This window comes from Triturus cristatus, chromosome 3_2, assembly GCF_964204655.1.
Source record: "Triturus cristatus chromosome 3_2, aTriCri1.1, whole genome shotgun sequence".
Taxonomy (NCBI): Eukaryota; Metazoa; Chordata; class Amphibia; order Caudata; family Salamandridae; genus Triturus; species Triturus cristatus.
Window position 1 is genome coordinate 1,102,181,852 of NC_140584.1, and position 21,548 is coordinate 1,102,203,399.

At 42.5% G+C, this 21,548-nt stretch overlaps 1 protein-coding gene across 1 annotated transcript in view; it reads left to right on the forward strand.

The window, feature by feature from the left end:
- Positions 1-21,548, forward strand: part of TEKT1 (tektin 1) — a 176,078-nt gene that overhangs the window by 33,241 nt on the left and 121,289 nt on the right. The window contains exons 3-4 of the mRNA XM_085646946.1: positions 4,315-4,480; positions 9,904-10,032. Coding sequence (XP_085503072.1) covers positions 4,315-4,480; positions 9,904-10,032 — 295 coding nt within the window. The remainder of the gene's footprint in view (positions 1-4,314; positions 4,481-9,903; positions 10,033-21,548) is intronic.

The following is a 21,548-nucleotide window of genomic DNA, read 5'->3' on the forward strand; positions in this document are numbered from 1 at the left end:
AGAATCGCATCTAATTTCCGAAAAGCTTCGTACTATGGCTCTGCCGAAAACTACTTCCAGGAGTGCTCGGACAGCTATTCATTTCGACGGTGACTGTGGGGAGCAATTTGGGTGCGGGAAGCACAGAGACTCAGGGGGCGAATTCTTCTAAACAAACTACAGGGGTCGGGAAGCTTTGGAAACCGGTACTGCACTTCCTTCAGTCAAGGAAATCAGCAGAGCTATTTGCTTCAGAGGATGTACTTGAAACAAGCACCGGCAACAAGTTAGCGGAGATGGTGAGTCTTGCTATTAGTGAGCAACAAAGTGGTGTGAAGCTAATCCCCCAACAGCTCCTACCTTCTTCTCAGTCCACACTAGAGGAAAGCAATGAATGTCACGACAGCAGTGTAAACCTTATTATGACTTCTGAGTCTATTGGGGGGAGAGGCTCTTAATAACTGCAAGAGTCAGGTCGGAAGCCCAAGTACTTTATCAAACATCGTGGATCAAGCTGCTATGTCTATTGAATCTGAATCTGAGCTTGTTAATAAAGGAAAAAATTAGGGGTTTTTAACAGATGCGTCAAACGAAATGCCAATGCTTACTGTTGCATTAACCGGATCAGTAGTCGCGTCTGGATCTTACGAGGTTGGTCATGATGAAACAAGGGTGGCAGGTGGCAATGCTAATAGTATGGAACACAGTATCTTAAGTACTTCTGAAGAGACTGTTACCCCTACAACTCCTACTATTTCCAGTAATGATTTAACATTGGGTATCCTTAAAAATTCATCTTCTAGGTTTGCGAGACCTGCCACGGACCAGGCACAAAAACTGGTTGAAAGTCCTTCTACTCTGCAACACCCAGTTGGGGCAAGGCAAAAGCAAACTCCATGCTCAGCGGGTATCAGAAAGAAAAACTACAAGTCTAAACTCACGAAGGATCTGAAAAAGGCTTATTTCGGGGTGGACCAAACATCCGGTAATGAGCGATCAGCACAATTTAAAAAAACAACAGCAACGGGCGAGTCCCATACGGCAGTCGTTTCAAGCAAAAGGTGGGGTTAAATCCCTAATATCTAGGCTATCGGATGCTGGCCTAGCGAATGAAGCTCGTGGAGTACTTGGGTTGCCAGTTGTTGTGGCAGACGATATTGACTTTGGTCTAGAGCCGGCTGCAACAGCACTGCCTGAGGAAATAGGTCCTTATTCAGTGCCTCATGTGCAATGTGTACTTGGAAATCTTCAAGGTAATGAGGTACAAGGAAATGAAACTTCAATGCTCTCACTGATTCTACAAAATCTAAAAGATCAAAGAGAGGAAACGAGAGAACTCTTTGCTCAAGTTAGATTAGACATACAACAGTCTTTGAAAGAAGTAACCTCAAAAGTCGGGACACTAACAAATGAAATAGTGGAACTGCAGCAAAGAGTTGTTGATACGGAAGAAGCTACCTCAAAAGATACTGGCGTGGCTCAGAAGCATGATAACCTACTTCTAGCAATGCAACTCAAAATTGAAGATTTAGAGAATCGCCAGAGGAGACAAAATCTGAAAATGTTTGGCATACCAGAAGGACAGGAAGGCTCAGACCCCAGAGTCTTTCTAATTCAATTACTACAGAAGGCTTCTCCGGATCTTGGCGACTGGGAATGGGACTGCCAAATACAAAGGGCACATAGATTACCATTTGTGCAATGTAGACAGTATAATCGATTCCCTCGACTCTTTTTGATATATTTTGGTAACTTTCTGTTGCGACAAGCTGTTTATTTGAAGGCTAGTCCTAGGTCACTGGTGGCTATTGAATCTTACTCTATCTTTTTTTAGATCAGACTACTGTAAGGCAACAATGGACAGACGATGGCAACTTAGACAGCTAATTGACACATTAAAAGCTACTGGGGCACAGGCATACTTGCAAGAACCAGCGCTTCTGAAGGCAATACGGGGGGGGGGGCAATCATATTCTTTCCAGTCTCAAATAGAAGCATAAGAAGTACTTAATAGCTGGCAGAAAGGGGGAGAGGCATAAAAGCGGAGAATGGGTGCTTTATTATATGCTATTTAACACTATTTTTTGCTGATATGACAAAGTGCTCTTTTTTGACTTTCCTTTCTCTTTTCTGTAAATATATTTTTTTCTCTCTCTCGCTCTCTGATTCTAAAAATATTATGGGTCAGGTAAGCCTTGGGAGCTCCCGAAGTGCCTGGCTCTCGTTGAGCTGTCAAACCCAACGGCAGCTGTGGGAAAGAGGATGATTCTTCCGTCTAGATGCAGGGGGGTGGGTCAGCCTCCAATGGAGGCTTGGGGTGTGGGTGGTTTCGGGGGTAAAAAAGAGAAAATGTCAACACTAGGATACTGGGAAATAAAAGTATAGATGGAATAGATGTAAACTGTACTGAATTAAATAAATTGGAGAATAAAAAGATAAGAGTAAAGAGCTCCCAAAATGGAATGGGTTAGATGTCTTGCGTGGAACATAGCAGGCCTAAATAGCAGAATTAAGAGGCAATTAGTCACTGAAGAACTTAAAATGTATAATCATCAGATAATTATGCTTACAGACACACATCTCTCTTATAAGGATCGTGGATTACTAAAACAATTAGGGTTTGGGGTTCTAGTCTGTACAGCACAATCTGCTTCTATACGAGGAGTGGCTATATTGAAACAAAAACGATTTATATGTACTATAAATATGTCAATCTCTGATAAAAGTGGCAGATGGGCTATAGTACAGATGGTGATAATGGGAAAGAAATATGTTTTCGGTTCCCCATATGGTTCTAATATAGATGATCTTTCTACTATCGATATAATAAATAGGGAACTATTGAACTGGGAAAGGGAAAGGGTGGTGATGGGAGATTTAAATAGTGTTATCGAATTATCAAATGTGTTTTTTATAGACTCTGAAACTTCAAGATGAGTTAACTCGGTCAAGTGCCGAGGTCTTATTCCCCATTGAAAAGCATGAAGGAAGTTGAACCCTTTCAAGCGGTCCCTTAATTGAACATTGACTAACGTTTCTAATATTTTAGCTGAGGCAGGAAGCAGAGAACATATTGAAGTGCCGCTATTTTGCACAGAATCATACCTGAGAATGAAAATAATTTTCTTTGAAATTGCCTTTTTGGTAACTGTAATATGAGGAAGGTACGTGTCAACTAAATTTTGTTCTAGTGAACAGACCTATAAATGCGGCTCCTTAATGTGTGCATACTTCCTTCCTACTCAATCTAATATCAGACTATCATTTCAATCAAACCGTGTATTTTCCTGTATTAATGCTAATCCAAAGGGACAGCAGAACAGTTGCGGTATACAGTAGATGTTAAAAGGTCTCTGAGATGCTACTTTGAGAAAACACAATGTATAAAGCTGTATGAGCATCTTTTTGTTTCTTGTCCAGTTCCTTTTAAAGGGACTACTGTACTCGGCAAACAATAACTAGAAAAATACATTTTTTAGCTGATGATTATCTTAGCACAATACAATGGAGGGAAAAGCTGCCCAACCAGCACTGTTAGGGAACATTTCCTTTGCTAATATATGCTGTGCCTCTACATGGAGGTCAATTCATATTCTCAGCAAACTTTATTGAAGTTTGAAATAAATTCATTTGTAAGGCTAACTGCACTTAAGAATCTCTTCTGTAATTTTTATGTTTCAGCAATTTGTTTGCTCCTTCTCATTGTAATATCTTAGTATCCTGTTCTAGCAGTTACCATATTACGAGGATCCAATGTTAAGAAAAAGAACATTCTCATAACTCTAAATGTAGTTCTGTATCGTGAGAATGCTCATGATTGGTGACCGGCCTGCCCATCACTTATTACATCATAAAATCAAAGCTCTCCAAGTAGAACTGAGTGCGAGTAGCTGGAGCAGAGCATTGTGGTAATGGCATGGCAGATTGTCTTCTACAGGCAACACTGGATTTCCATTGCAGTTTCTTAAAAATATTAAAACTCAAACATATTTTGTTTATTTCTAGTTTAATGCAAAACCAAGTGAATTTATTTTTTAGATAGTTTAATAATTTTCGCAGTCCTGATGGGCAAGCAGGAAGAATGATCATGGTCATTGATGAGGAAGGTTTTCCAAATGGCAAACTGCAAATACAAATAACAATAATTTCCAAATGGATATCTATAAAGTATGTTCATGCACAAATGAGAGTAAGGAAAACATATTAAACATAAGCAAAGGAATGGCCCATTAACAGTGCGCAGTCTTAGGTAACCATCAGTTGAAGTTGTGAAGTTATGAGATGTTTCCTAATAGTTTCATTTTTTAATTGATTTGTAATTTCTTTCTGTTACAGAGCAGAGACTTCAAGAAGTCAGATATTGGAAGAGTGAACTAGACAAAAAGTTAGATGATATAGTTACTGAAATAGACTTTTTACTGAGTTATAAGGTCAGACTGGAAAAAGCACTGGAGAGCTGCGTGGAACCCCTTAATATTGCTCAGCAGTGCCTTTTGAACAGGTAATGTAATTATTATTGCTGTTTTTGTAAGAAAGAAGGGCTAGATTTTTGCTTTATTGCAAACCTGCCAATGATCTAGTTAACTTTACCTTAGAGATGGAAAGACATTCACATATTGAACCCTTCCGGACAAATAATGTAAGGGCTCATATGTATTGTAGAGGAATCAAGCCAATAATTATGTCTTTATTAGAGTTGCATAACACACATTATTACACATATTGTACATTCATTCTGCTGAATAAGCCAAAGTAAATCGGTTTGATGGTCCAGAGTGAGAGGGTGGTGTGGAGTTTATAAATATAGGGGCAGATTTATGTTTGACTTGCGCCTCATTTACGCCGCCGTTGCGTCACTTTTGTGACGCAGCAGCGGCGCAAATCCTGCGCCATGGTGCGGGGTATTTACAACGTGACGCATCTGGGAGATGCGTCACGTTGTGCAGGTGGGGGCGTTCCGGCGCAGGAACACCTCCTAAAAGTGGCTGAGTGAAATCTACAAGATTTCACTCAGTCACTTTTGAGCCCATGCTGCGTCAAAACCCTGCGCCTGCTTGAAGCAGGCGTAAGGATTGACGCAGCATTGTCAAGATAGGGCACCCCAGAGCATTGCTGGAGCTGCGTCGCGCTTGCGACGCAACTCCAGCAATGCGCCACTTTTATGGCACAGATGCGTGACACATCTGTGCCATTTTTGCCCTATGGTGCGCCGCATTATAAATGCGGCGCATCCATGATGGCGGAGCTGGGGCGCAAAATAACTGGCGCATCCCTGCTGATATGCAGGGATGCGTCAGTTATTATAAATATGCCCCATATTGTTTTGTTTTCCAGTAATGTATTAACATCAGGTTCACATGAGTGACATAATATTCCCTTAGAGCATGGGGATTAATCCTGGACACCATTTGGTAGAATACCATCTTTTTGTAGCCTTCCTGTGTCATTAAGAGTCTCTCCTGAGATGTTTTTGGATCATCATTGTGCCCAAGAGCCAACTGCTTATAAAGGATATTTGCAAACTTCACTTATCAAATATATGACCAAATTCCCTATCGCTAATATCCATTCTCTGTGTAAGGCAAAATGGAGCCTTTACAAATAGAAAGGAACCTTAAATGTATATACTTTAATGATGCTCCCTGACCTTCTTTCTCCATCACTATTGTCACTGTACATACAATAATCTTAATTTTCATTAGCACAGAAGCTTAGGTACTTCAAATGTTTCTCCCTTTAAGCTATTTTCAAACAGGAGGGAAAGTTATGCTTTGATGGTGGGGAGGTAATGGAGAGAAATCTTAAATTCATAGTCTAGCAAGGGGATACAATCATTGTAGGGTCCCCAAGCATGGGCAATCCCAGGGCAACTAAAAGTTAGAATTCATGACACAAGGTGCACAGTGTAAATACATACATCTATTGCTTAACAATATGGGATTGTGGCATTTTTATTTAAATCTCACAATGTATTTTCTTAAACATTTTCAGGATAAGCTCAAAACAAACACTTCTCACTATAGATTAACCACATTTTTATAGTTGATAATGTGAGCATTCATTCAACTGACCTAGCTGCTTTTTCAAGTCCTTTTCTGCTTTCATTAATTTTGTAGCTTGCGTGCGTGTTGGCCCCTTCAAGAGTATGCGTGCGGAGTGAGTTATAATGGGTGCACCATTGCAGTTCCTTGAAGGAGAGCGTTTGCTAGAGAAATGTAGAGGGCGAGTTGTAGAGTTGGGGGCTGATTTACAGTTCAACAGAGATTACTCTCCACCACCCTGATGGACTTCCATCTGTTAGATTTAGAGATGACCCTTGGCCCTATGGTTATCTCTGTATGTTGAAAGGAACTGATGTTGTGGTGGTTACTTTCAGTTTAGGAAAGGTTTGTAGAATGGCTGCCATTGCTTTTGACCCAAGATAGACAGGAAAAAAAGACATTAGATGGTACACCTTAAATAGTCAGACGTTTTCCATCAACGAAGGCAGACTGTGGATTTGGGAGGCAGGGTACTCTAATGCATTTGTGATTAAGTACCCAGAAGAAGGCTGTATCGAAGGGTGATAGTACCAAGAAGACCGTAAGTGTAAGAATTGACAACAGCATGGTCTTTGCCAGAGGTAGAGTAGCTTTGTTCCAGGTTATGGTCCCAACTACCCTGATTTATGCTAGCATAATGCTTGCTGAATTTATTTCCAGAGTGGTGTGTTGGTTAAAATTGTGAAGATGGGGGACTGGTGGAAATGAGCTAATGTAGGGGCTAATGGTGTCAGTAGAGATGACATTTAAAGTATCTCTGTTAACCTCGCTAGCTATGCTAGAAGCTTTTAGGGCCTACTGCATATCAAACAAAGTGGTGAAGATTTAGAGGTTGATATCTGCAGCTCATGACTTCCCATTTTCATATAGGATGATGTATAGATCTCTTTTCAGATCATGATAAGCTGAGGTCGTAAGTTTGTCCCAAAATGGCTTTTGTTTTGATCGGGAAGAAAAAGAATAGTATATCAGTTAAGGAGAGTAAGTCCTTTGCAAAAAAAGAGGAATTCCAGTTTTAATTGAGCCCACTTTAGTTGATAGCATATTACGGTGCAAAATTACCTTGGTCGCAACAGCAGCATGAGTGTGGAAAACATTGAAGTGCAAAAATCACTTATTTGCAAAGTCCCCTTTAGTCGTAAAACACTTTTAAGTGCCAAATTAACTATATGTGCAAAGTCACCTTCAGGCACTAAATCTCATTCATGAGTAAAATCACATGTGGCACAACATGAGTAAGAGTGTCAATTCATTTTTAATTGATATCACATTTAGGTTAAAATCCCAATCGCTTGCAAAAACACTCTTAGGGCCTCATTACGATGTTGGTCGGTAAGGGCCCGATTCACAGAATTAACTTAAGACAAAATCCTAAACTTACTACTTTTGGTATTCACAGAATGCACTTACTACTTTTGGTATTCACAGAATGCACTTACTACTTTTGGTATTCACAGAATGGATTTACGACTACTAACTTTACGTCCGTAGTCGGGCCGGAAATTCCGGCCCGGAGGCGGAGCTTCCGGCCCGGAGGTGGAGCTTCCGGCCCGGAGGCGGAGCTTCTGGCCCAGAGGCGGGGCTTCCGGCCCGGAGGTGGAGCTTCCGGCCCGGAGGTAGGGATTCCGGCCAGTGGTGGAGATTTAGCCATGGCCAAAATCTCCACCTCTGGGCTGGAAGCTCCGCCTCCGGACCGGAAGCCCCGCCTCCAGGACGGAAGCTCCGCCTCCAGGACGGAAGCTCCACCTCCGAGCCGGAAGCTCCACCTCCGGGCCGGAATTTCCGGACCGAGTGCGGACGTAAAGTTAGTAGTCGTAAATCCATTCTGTGAATAGCAAAAGTAGTAAGTTTATTCTGTGAATCGCAAAAGTAGTAAGTTCATTCTGTGAATACCAGAAGTAGCAAGTGCATTCTGTGAATACCAAAATGGTACTAAGTTTAGGATTTTGTCTTAAGTTTGTTCTGTGAATCGGGCCCTAAGTCTCTGGTCGCTCGTCGAAGGCTTACCGACTGACACCTTAGGTTTACAGTCTGACCGCCGAATTTCAATGTCGGTGGTCCGAGTGTAAACCGGCCGGTCAATCCAACTATGTACTGACAGGCTCATGAGCCTGTCGACCAGTCTTATACCTGTCATAATCCCTCATGGATGGCGTTTCCGCCATTAGGATTATGATGTTGGTTTGCGACAGCCTTTCCATGTTGGGCTTTCCGACATGGAAAGGCTGTCGGAAAGCGACTTTGGACGCCCATGGCAGGATCCCCATCCCTCTGTGGCCTACAGTTTTCGGCCTGAAAGTCCCTACACCATGTACAGGGATATGCACTGGCTCCCATAGAGAAATGGCAGTTTGCAACGGCACCATGTTCAGACGCATTGTAATCTGGTTTTCGGAACCGCTGACACGCGGTCAGTGGGTTCCCACACCGAGACGGTGTTGGTCAGAGGCAACTCCAAATCACATTGTAATAGGGCCCTAAGTGTAACCTCATCAGCAGTGCTGACATGTTTACGGGTAAAGCAACATTTCAAAGCAAGAGTCGCATTTAGGAGCACAAACAGAATTATTTGCATTTAGGTGAAACAATTAGCAAAGAGAAAAGTTGTAGTTAGATGACACTTCAGATCTAAAAAGTGTAAGGCATCTCATTTGATTGACAAGATTGACAGGATGCCACATCTGCCTTGGCGTAAAATGAGGAGGATTGTGCAAAAACTTGCAAGAGTACTAATCCTATTTATGTGAAAAATCACCGTAGGTGCAAAATCACGTTTAGGTGCAAAATCACTCTTAATGCAGTCTGCACAAGTGTGTTGTCACATCTAGGTAGAATAGAGATACTGCACAATCAATGTCCTCCTCTTTTTCGAATCTGAGTGTCTGTCCAGCCGAACTGGGCATAATGCCTGCTCCCTTTTCATGTGTGAAAATTGTTGGGAGTGAAATTTGACAGTGCTCTTTCTCTGGGTCAAAAAATCGAGACAGGAGTAAAATCTTACCTTTTTCAGCTACATTTTTCAAACGGTATCATCTTCCTGTTTACTGTCACACAGAGAATCCAAACATTGAATGCATCTGTTTCCTCATCTCGAATTTTGCAATTCAATTTATTTGGATCACCTACAATATCAAATTCAGAAATTGCAACCTACACACACTTTCGCTGCATATTTAACCATAGGTTTGAAGGCCAGAGACTATGGGGTCTATTAGGATGGCGTGCGGATCGCCACCGCCCTACTGGCGGTGGCGATCCGCTCGCCAAAACACCCCTCTGGTCGGCCTTTTACCCCTGCCCCATTAGCATGGCAGGGAAGTACCGCGGCGGACCGAGAGACTGTTCGCCGCTTTTCCACCGGTAGGCAATCGTCACGATTGCCTACCGGGCGGAAAAGCCCTGCAATCGCCATCCATATTAGTATCTGGCATTTTCAATGCCTTTCCATGGCAGAGACTCCACCATGGAAAGGCATGCGGAGTTCTCTTTGGGGGCCCGTTGCAATGCAATGTATATATGTTATGGTACTGGTACTTCCAAAGCACCAACCTACCTGGGAAGTAATGGAGCACACTGCTGGACTGATAGAGCATTATCTTTGAAAATGTGAGTTTTATGAGTGTCTCATCCTCTGTTGTGCCGCAGAAATGACTGGAGACTGCAGGTAGGGTTCTGTACTCTTTATTCATTATACCCTTTTCTTACACACATAAGGCCTACTTCTAGGATAGCTGGTCTTCATCCATGTGAGTCCTTTGAGTCCACTCATCTGAATTTGCTTTTATTCACTTTTCAGCACTTGGATGATAACTTTGCCTCAAAACTTACAAAGTCCATCTTTACTTAACAGTCTAACCAATTCCTTTCCTTTAAATGTTTCCAGAGAAAAGCGCATTGGAATTGATTTGGTGCATGATGAAGTGGAGCGAGAACTTATAAAGGAGGTTGAAGTTATCGAAGGGGTTATGGCTTTACTTCAACGCACTTTAGAACAGACCATTGAGCAAATCAGGTAAATATCAGGTCACTTCTTCATTGTGTGTGTGGGTCTGTGTGCGGGTCTGTGTGTGGGTCTATGCACTCTTCTCTCTACATCTGAGTTCTTAGTACTATTAGGAAAGCACAGATCACCGAATAGGAATCAGTAAGAGCAGTTATTTTGTTATCAGTTCATGTCATTCAAGAATTGTTTCTACCTATTTTGTATGCCACACATATTTATCCCTTTAACTCCTGGCCCCCGATGCATTACAAGTCCTACAGTGCCAAGCATTCAGATAAGATATATTTCAGGCCACTAAGAAATCGAAGGAAGTGTAATGAGGTCACTTAAACTGAGTTACGATCCATTCACCTATCAATAACTCACTGAAAAATAGAATGAGAGCAGGTGCCATCACTACAGCTGCAGACAGTGATGTGTCCATTCTTATATTGAAGGGTTTTGACCGGTAAGAGCTCCTCAGGTGAGATAAGATGGAGGCCCTCAAACGTTTTTGTTGCCTCACTTGGACCTGCTTACAAGTGTGGAGTTATTACAACCGATAAAATCCGACCAAGAGGTGTTCATAATTTATCGAATGCCAGAGTTATTGCCTATTCCAGCATTTTGGGGAATAATGCGGATATTGGGGCTTACCGTATCAAAATCCTGGTATATTATATGCCTTTTCCAATTTTCAAATTGTGCCAGATTTGAATAGCTGAAACTTAACAGTGGGTTAAGAAGGATATTTAACTGGTGTGATACACGTGGCACATCCTTGCACATACAGATGTTTGCACAGGGCTCACAATTTAAGAGGCTTTTTATACTCAGAGCTTATGTGTTTCAGTGTGAGCGGTAGTGTTCTCTGCTCCATGATCCTTGGCTGTTCTGGCTCCCTTTGTAGATGCCTTCTTTGCCTAGTGCTCCTCTGTTTGCTTCTGGGCCCATGGGTATTTCCTAGTGCCCTCAGGGCTTGTAATTGACATCTCCTCTGAAGTACCCCGGACTGATCTAGGAGGTTAGGTTTTCTACTTACCTCTCTGAAAGTCCTAAAGGGGAGACTGATGGATTATTGTCAATGTTCAGTCCTTGTGGGACCAGACGCATTCCTGATATTGTCAGAATTAGCATAGCAAAAGTATAATATAGAAGCAAAATCTAAATAAACTATTTTAAGATGTACTTTTACAAAATGATACACATACCTTCCAGTTGTTATAGTTGTAGGGGTTATTACCAGAGATATGAGATACATACCTTTAGTCTACCTACAGAGGATTATGGACATAAAGCAAAGGCACATGAAAAGAAAAGACCATTTAACACTTGGCCTACATTAAAAGTGGCACTGGGTGATGTGGGGACTTTTAAGTGCATATGCAGAAACAATTTCTATGGTGCACTTTTGAAAACAATCAATATCCCCATATAGAGTAAAGGTATCTAACAGGTTTAAGCCTTATCTATTTTACCCATGAGCTTTGCACTGGGGCAAAGAGTTGGCTCAATAAACAGATGACTACGAAGGCTAAAAAAAAAATGTAAGCATCAATCAGCAGAAATAATCCAAAGGAGGAGGTGAACATGAAAAAAAGTATGGGTATTCATTAAAAGGCATAGACGATCAAAACCTACTCAAATTATTAAATTTTTGTCTTGTTTCTGTAATATTGCAATATAGGGGAGAGTAATGTATAGAGGAATAAAACCGAGTACAGTATCCCACCCCTTTCATCAATCATGAGCCTTCTTTAGAACAAAAAATGGTTGTGGTATTAGTTCGGATAGGGGATCTCAATGCAATACAATTGTGTGTTGGTAATTCCTAATCACAAATATTAAATTCCTTTTAGCCATGTGAAGCCACAAGCATAGCTAAAGGGTTGCACTCATAAATATCTCCTCCTGATGTGGAAAAAAATTGTCGTAAATTGCTCTTGCCCTCATTATTAGTCCTCTTTTTGGAATCAGGACTAATGCAGGTTGCTGCAGGCGATAGTGACAGTTAATTCCAAATGTGGAATTAACCTCCAGCTATGCCTGCAGAAAACAGCAATAATCTCTAATTATATCAAAGGTGCAAAAAACACATATTGCTTATTTTCCATACATTGTTCCTTATTTGATTGTGATTAATGCACAGCAATCAGGATTTTTTGGGAATATTCACTTTTGAACATTTTTGAAAATAAACATGCAATCGGCAAATTGATACATTTGAGTGAATATAAGAGGCGCAACGGGGTAGCTCATAAAATAAATATAGAAATATAAAAACATTAATTTGGGATTTGGAGTCTTACTTTGATTCTAATTGTACAGACATGTACAAAACTCCAGTGTAATTTTCTTCGATTTTAAAATCTACCAGGCAAGCCTGATCAATTCTTCTTTAGTTTATCTTAGTTTTTCTTAGTTTTACGTGACTTTTACGCAACTCAAAAAGGATGCTTTTTTATTCATAATTCATTATATTTTACATTTTTATAAAAATGGTTATTGTATTACAACATGCCTACATCAAACCCCTAATTCATGACAAAATATAGTTAATTTTTAAATCAATTGTTTATTCACTTTTTTTTTAGAGTATATATAATTTATTTTCCAAATGTTTCATTTAAAATAGTATTCAGATTTATCCCAGTATTCCGCAAATATATTATCTTTATCACACATTTCATTTCTTTTTCATAAGGATAGCACTTATCTTAGAAAACATGTAGTACATTTGTAAACAATACCACAGTAACTCAGAAACTGAATCTTAACAATCCATACACCTTCCTAAACAGAAAACATGAATCTTCACAGAAAATAACTTTTTAATTCATAGTCTTATCTATTTAGGTCCTTTTCAGCTCAAACAGAGAACTGTATTATATGGTTGTTTCCCTCCCAGCTGATTCTATTGGCTGACTGGTGTTTTAGGTTCACTGTAGAACAAACACAATCATTATTGCTGTGTTTTACTTTTTCTCTGCAGCAGGGTGTTCCTTATGTTTTAGTCTACACTCAAAATGCAAAGCAGACATACTTGCTTTGACAATGCATTTTCACAAACCGGAAGCACTTAATGATATAAAAAACATGGAAATAAATGTGTTCCGTGACTCGTTTATTTCAGGAACCCGGAACAGCGGAGAATAGAACCATTTTCTAGGACATATTGATCAAGACACAGAAAAGCGAAAGGTTTGTCTTCTCTGGAAACAGTTCTTCCAGTGCAGGTACATTCTGTGAGCGAGGTGAACATTAGCGTTCACCATCACACCTCTGATCTTCAGAGGCAGCTGTACTGGGAAGAAGGCGCAGTGATAACTGGTTGGATACTATAATGAGGCTTGAATCAGGTACCAACTATGAATCTCCTGGGCAGTTATTAAACAGCTATGTACGAATCAAAACACAGCATTTCTATCAGGCTTTTATCCACATTTCTGCATGGGTAGGTAGTTGTTCATGGAGGCAGAAAATGATGTAAAATGGGAACAAAAAGTGAATAAACAATACAAAAATAACTGTGGTTTGTTTTCATGCCTAGGGGATTTTATGATGGCACCCTGAACATTCTATCAAAGATTCGTTTTAAAAACATGTAAAAATAGGCAAGCATATAGAATAAAATATCCCAGTCCACTTTGAATGGTCCTCTTTGAATGGGGTGATATGCACTTAAAACCTAGAAACACATGATATCATTAGTTATGGTCATAGAGAAAGAATTCATCCACCCCACCTGATTAATACAGGTTTAAAAATCTAATGAGAATTTTCATCCTTGGTCCTATCGCTCTAGGTCTTTCTTTAGAGATGCAATTCATACCGATTCTTTACATCTTTTACACACAAACACACACACACACTCTTGAATTGCACACCATTATGATCAAATATGAGTCTATAAAAACATCAGATTTTTAAACCCTGAAATGGAAACCCTTTTCATTTTGATTAATAATTGCAATTAAACATTAAATAGGATGGTTTGAAAGGATATGTATTTTACAAGCCTTCTGTGAGTTGTATCCTTCTTGTATTTTCATAATATAATAAAGAACACAAAAACCCAGAGATCGTTTGTGCAAGTCCTTGTAGGGCATGAGGAGATAAGTGCCAATCCTGACTGTAACACTCGAGTTGGACTGGTTGGCATTTGTGACTGCAGCACAAAGCTAATCATTAAAACTAGTGTGGGATTTGACACAGTCAGCCTTAGAATCCATACTGGTTGTTATACATAAGTGTAAGAAATTGGGTTGTTGGTTGAGGGGGGTGAAACCCTTCTCAAGCAGCAACCACAATTCTTTTCAAGGTGAAGTCACAAAAAGACCCCAAATAAACCTGTGCTCAACCCTCTGGTAGCTTGGCACAGAACAGTCAGGCTTAACTTAGAGGCAATGTGTAATGTATTGTGCAACACTTTAAATAGTAATACAATGAAAACACACCCCAAAAGGGAACCCAAATAGAGTAGATCTTAATAAAAACTAGACCAAAATGATAGGCATACAATCATTAGATCCGGAGATATGCCATTTTAAAGATCTAATTTAAAATAGCACCAAAAAGCCCAAAGCGCCACTTGCAGATATTTGGTCGTGCGGGACCAGGAGAAAGCCACAATTCCGGCCGACCGCGATGGATCGTGGTCTGGATACAGGGGTCAGGTCAGTCCCCCTGAATAGTTACCTTCTGAGTCTAGCCCAGTGGAGGGTGCTGCAAGAGCAGTGAAGCATTGTAGACAGTCAAGATGTAGCGGGAAGAGCAGGCCAGGTGTTTATGTAGCATGATCATCCTGGTGTCGTCACGAATGGTCGGGCTGATGCTTGGTGTTGGCGCGCTATGTGAATGGTTAATCCTGTAGGGCGAAGGGTCAAGCTGACAGAACTTTGAATTGGTGCAAGATTTTGGTGCTAAAGAGCCCATTCACAGTTGAGAAGAGCCCAACAACTTCAATTCAGCCTCTCTGAGGCCACACCGAGGGTCCAGGGCCTAAGGATCCTCACTTAGGGTCAGGGGCTTGGTCCAGCTGGATATGGGTGCTGGTTCAGGTGGTTAGGAGCCTGTTCTTGCTCTGTAGCTCTGAACAGGAGGCCAGCAGACTAGCACTAGAGTCAACCAGGGAGTTGTGGGTTCAGGTGCAGGTCCAAATCCCTCTGACTCAGGCAGGAGAGCAGCAGAGCAGCAGGGCAGCAATCCAGCAAGGCAGCAGTCCAGCTAAGCAGTAGTCCAGCAGGGCAGCAGTTCAGCAGACTGGCAGTCCTTTCAGCAGCACAGCAGTCCTTCTTCCTGGAAGAGTTTCCACAGGTACAGAAGTGTACTGAAAAACTGATGTCTGAGGACCAAGATTTTTACCTGGTTCTTCCTTTGTAGTGGGTGAACCTTCTAGAGGTTTCCCTTTGAAGTCCATAGGCTTTCTGCCTTCCCTACTCAGGTTTCAGACTAATTACTTGGGGTATGCATCCCTTTCTGTGGACGCAGAACACAGCCTTTTCATGTGTAAGTAGGGCTGTGTCCAGCTGTACCCCTCCACCCTGTCAGTGATGGCCCATCCAGGCACATCTAAGCTCTCCGTTGTGTGTGGCTGGAATGCACAAAGCCCAGTTGTTAGCTACACCCAGTCACGTGACCCATACACATGCTGCAGGCACTAAATGGCTATGGCAGGACATTGACAACTTTTCTAAAAGTTGGTATATGGAACAAGGTCCTTTTGGATTCAAAATAATATTGGTTTAAACATTAATCTTGCTGTTGCACAAATGCTCCAATGTTTAATATAGGAATGAACATAAATGTCCCAAAATTAAAATCAAAATCCTCTTTGACGGAACCCACCTGCTGCGAAATAATTTGTATTCTTGCTCCTGTGAGCCAGTATTATCATGTACATTACTGCCCAGTCAGAGAAATTACAGTGCAGTCAACAATGGTAATCATTAAAGTTTCAACTCCGTTCACAAGGCGTGTAAGTCCACTACATCTATTAGGGTCTTCATCAGTACAGTGTATGGAACAACCTGTGTACAAAAGAACATATAGTCAGGCCCAATGCGCAAACAGTAATTGATAAAGTCAAAATAAATCATGTTGCATCAATGTCACTCACCTCAAGTCGATACCTCAAACACACCTGAAGACACAACTTGTTCGTATGGGGTATCTGAAACTAAGTTCAGAGAGGGGTATCCAACAAATGGATATATCTCCCTCGCACAGTGTACGCCAAAGAAAATAGTTAAAAGAACCTGTTCATGTCATTAACCACCAGCAATTTGTTCAACTATTAGAGGATAGGGCATCTAAACTCCCAAACTTACCCAAATGTGCCTCAATTTCAGCATCAGGAATATTGCATAAAAATAAAAAATAGCAATTCAATGGAGGGATGGATGAAATTGTATATTACCCCCAAAAGTGCAAGAATGATCAGAATAGGTCGCCTACCTCCTGGTAGATCAAAAAGCACCCACTAAGTGGCAAACACCTGGAGCCGCGAAGCGGCTCTCATCTGATAGAAAATGGAAAAGCGGCACACCGATGGTGGCATGCATGCTTCTCTTGGGGAAATAATTTCCCTCCAAGATGGTGGCCTCAAGGCTGGCGCTCATTGCACTCCCCCTTGTTCGCTATGATCTGATAGAGACATCTAGCCGCAGATTCCTTAATTTTTGAATCCTCCGCAGGTGTCAGACTGGATTCGGAAATTTTTCAGCAGTAACTCTGTGCGCCGGCAAATAGCGCCGCCCCCGGCTTCATGACTCCGGTTGTGACGTCAGTGGCGCCATATAAGGCCCCTCCGGTGCGTTGACGTCAGTTTCTTCTTTTCTGCACCGCGGATCCGGAGAAGGGGTTCCTCAGAACGTATATTTTCCTGGCCTATTTCGGCCGCTTTTTTTCGGTGGGAACAGTGTGCCTTTCCCCAATGTCGTCAGGCTTTAATCCTTATGTGGCCTGTATTCAGCAGATGTCAGTTACAGACCCTCAGACCGTTTGTATGTGGTGTTTGGGGTAATACCACGACTTATGAGGTATGCAGCTTCTGCCAGAGACTGAAGATGAAGCGCTCAAGGAACACTTTATGAAATTGCTGCCGGCACGTCTGTCGCAGTCCTCAGAGACATTGCAGCCTCATTATTTTCAATCTCCTGTGGAGGGCAGTTCGCAAAGCCATTTTAGGAGCCGGAGTCATTCTCCAGGACGTCGTACATCAGAATAGTCTAAGGGTAAGTGCAGGTGTTTGAAGTTGTGCCACTCCACGACTTCGCCGCATGGAGACTCCATTTCCCATGGCTCCTCGCACGCACCAGTTGAGAAGGCAAGTCATGACTCTGCCCTGCGTCTCCCCATCTTTCCTGGAGTCAGGGTATTGATGGCCCAGATGAGGGAGTATTATAACTCTCCACACTTCATCTTTGGTCCTCCACCTTCCACTGGAGCGCCCATGGACCCCAATGAGTTGAGTGGAACCATGCCGGTGGATCAGTCCTCTGTGGCAATTGGGCCATTTAAGTCTTTAGGTTGGCGCTGTTCGGCGTCGGCCAACTCTGTTACGCCACCGGTACACAGCCCTTCGGGGTCTACACCTTCGGCGTCCTTTGTCGATCAGCCAACTCTGACATTGACGTCGGCGGGCCGATCAAAGTCTCTCTTCCTCCTCCTATCAACATCAAAGCGTTCTCTTCTCTGAGTCAATCGGTGTCAGGTGCGGAGTAAGTAGAGCAAACTTAATGTGGCATTTTCACTTTCTTCTCAGGGTGAGACTTCATAGAGTCACCTTTTAATAGGTGATGTAAGGAGGTCTGAGCTTCTTCAGCCCATTTCTGAAGTTATTCCATCTCAAGTGGAGGAGAGTTGGATATCTGCTCTTGCCGAGGCTAGTGGGTATTAGTCCTCTCTAGCCTCTGGACTATATTTTTCTCCTAGTCTCGCAACTGAAGCAAGTGCCTCCTTCGCAGATGTGTTGAGGAGAGTGGCAGCAGTTTTGTACTTGTCACTGCCTATTGTGGAGAAGTCCACCAACCGTCTGATTGATGTCCCTTACCAAGAACAGTCAAGAGAAGAGCCTTTTCTTCCATACAGTGTGCCCCTATATGACACATTGTGAGGAACATGGGCCAAGCCTGATACAGGGGTCTCTATGGACCGTGCTTTATTTCGTAGGCACCTAGCTGATCTAGGAGACCCAGTCTGTCTCCTCAGGCATGCTAACACTTGTAGACAGTAGTTCAGGCTACAGCCTCACAGGATGTGGATTCTGCACCATAGGATTCTAGGTGTCAAGATGCATGTGTCAGACACATCTTCGCTTCTGCATTAAGATCCACCAACACGTCTTGTGTTCTTGGAGGGTTTTCTATGATTTGTGGGATACCTTGCAATGCAGACCATGTTGTCATCTCTTCTAGATCACATACATTCTGATGTTGAAAACCTGATTAGAGATGGACAACAGTCAGCTATGCTAATATTCAGATGTGGCACTTATACTAATGATTAGTTGCATCTTCGGTAGCGCTCCGGCGTCGTGCATGGTTTAGAGCTTCATGTTTTTCAGAGGCTGTAAAGGCGACTTTAGTAAATATGGCCTTTGACGGCACTCATCTTTTTGGGTCTCAGGCCGATTCGCATTGAGATGCATCCGAGATAGGAGAAGTGACAAAGAGTCATAATTACTCTTTCTCTGTAATATGTTCTTTAGTTATGACCCTATATCTTGAGTTGTATAGGTAATACTGTTTTTTTATTTTTTCAAAGGGCCTACCTATATTAGCGCATTGACATGAGCCTTTTTTGATTACCTGGTTGGTGTTATTTTGGGTTGCAGATGTTATTGTTTCATTACTGTCTTTAGCGGGTTAAGTGGTATAAAGATACCTGAGGTATATTCTTTCTTGTTTCTTTTTTCTTGTGATAATAGGCTTACTGCTCTAGAGGTCATTTGCAAGTATCTACCGTTTAGGAAGTTTTCCTTTTCACATGCTTCTTTTGATGCAGTTTGGTAATGCTAGTTTGTATTACTGTGACTTATAGAGACATAGTACTTATGCCAATGGTGAGATCTTGTATACAGAGTCTATACATGTTTTTGGAGAATACTCTGAAATTTGGCCTCCGATTTGTCCAATGCAGTCCCTTTTGCTACTCTAGCGGAGTGCACTTTCCATCTAATTCAGTGGTGCACAGATAGAACTGCCAAGCCAGGTCCTCCCTGGACCAGAAACAAGCATCCTGGGACCGGTTTCTGCGTATTACCCTTCAGCAGCCAGGCTAGCTTGAATCCAGTGGCACAGTGAACAAGGGACCCACGTCTGGTCATAACCATCCCACTTAGGGTGAAAAGTGATATGCAATCAAATGATGGACGGAATGCTGAATAAATCATACATTCACCTCCAGTCAAGAGATCTGGGTTAAATCCATCGTTCTTTTGCTGACCCTGCAACCCCAGTTTAGACCCATCCATATGCAAATCAGTCTTGACCCCGTGCCTCCTGGGAACAGTCCATACCGAACTGCCAAGCCAGGTCCTCCCTGGACCGGAAACAAGCATCCTGGGACCGGTTTCTGGGTATTACCCTGCATCAGCCAGGCTAGCTTGATTCCAGTGGCACAGAGAGAAAGGGACCCACGTCTGGGCATAACCATCCCACTTAGGGTGAAAAGTGATATGCAATCAAATGATGGACGGAATGCTGAATAAATCATACATTCACCTCCAGTCAAGAGATCTGGGTTAAATCCATCGTTCTTTTGCTCACCATGCCACCCCAGTTTAGACCCAGCCATATGCAAATCAGTCTTGACCCTGTGCCTCATGGGAACAGTCCAGACAGAACTGCCAATCCAGGTCCTCCCTGGACTGGAAACAAGCATCCTGGGACCGGTTTCTGGGTATTACCCTTCATCAGCCAGGCTAGCTTGAATCCAGTGGCACAGTGAGTAAGGGACCCACGTCTGGGCATATCCATCCCACTTTTTTTTGCTGAAGGCATTATATCTAGGAATCTCAGGGTGCCTGGTGTGTATTCTTCTGAATACTTACAGTCTTTGTTTTCTCCATTTCTGGAGGTGATGTTTATTACTATGTTAAATTTTGGAATATGGTTGTCCCAAGGGCTCTGCTTCTCAGATTACCTGAGATGCAGTGTTGAAATAGTTGCCGTAGGGTTGTTTACGGCCATGCCTTACATGGGTGGTAGGATTTCATCAGAAGAGAAGGTTTGCTTTTTGATCCTTCTTCCCTTTAATAACATCATGGATATTTTCATATTCTTTGGCATTGGTAAATTGATAGTCACACCTTTCCAGTCAGTAGGTTGCATGTTCTCTACTAATGGTTATCTTTCCATTTCAACAGCCACTATACATTATGTGAACCCTCAGGAGGTCAATTTGGCAAAATTATGTTTCTGTTTCAAGGATGGTTCATGATGTTCATCTACCTTGATACTTGGTTTGGTATTCCAGACCTTGCAATGAATTGTTTTTTAATAAGAATGGGTTCTGGGGACCCGTTTTTTCTGGAGATTTTAGGGGCCTCATTATAATGACGGTCAGACTTTCATCTGACCGCCATCCTGTCGGAAATGGTACCGCCCGACTAGGAGTCTGCGGTCCCGCCATCGCTATAAGGATGAGACCACCTTCAATGCGGTCGCAATGTGTATATTTTGGATTGCAGCATGTGCCACAGTACAGAATAAGCACATCTGACATATCACTGTACCATGTGGCAGGCACTGTATGGTGCCTGCCACATGGTGCAGGAATATGTGGCGCCCCCCAGGGCCCTGTGAGACAGGGGGATAAGAGGGACCCGCTACGGGCCCCCAAGTCCCTTTCCGTCTTCCTTTTCATGTCAGGTTAACTGCCATGAAATGGCTGGCGGGAAGTGACATTGTAATCCCTACGGCGGTGCCTGAGCAGGCACTGCCACCATTGTAGGGATTCCAGTCCATCCGCCGGTCGAATGCGTGGCAGTCGGACTCTCCGCCCACCCTCCGTCTGCCTGCCATCATAATGGGGCAGGCGGTCCTGCAGGGTCCGATGGCAGTGGGACCGCCACCAATGGCCTGACGGTGGCGGTCCCACCGCCATCCTAATGATGCCCTAGGTTAGGTTTCCTTCAGATATTTCTTTACTGTTGTAGAGAATACGGGTTACGTGACATGCACGTTGCCTTTGGCCCCTCCAGTGCAAGGGCTCACTTACCCTTTGGTATTAAATGCTATTGTCTGACTGTTGTCAGATGTCTTCTGACAGGGTTTTATCTTGTTCCCCTTGAGGCTGGGGTTTTTCCATTCCTGCGGGTTTGTTTTTTATTTAAATTGTCTGTGGTCATTGCCAAAGTTTTTATAAGGAGCCATCTCTTTTTCATCTAATTCCTATGCGTGTCTAGTCTGTGGTTAATTTCGACCAGCTAGTTTTTGTTGGGAACTTTTGTAGCATTGGTTTGCAGATCCTCCTCTGGCTGGGCATAGCTATGGTATTTAATTCAAAACTTATGGAATTTGCTGCTAGATGTCTCTATCAGA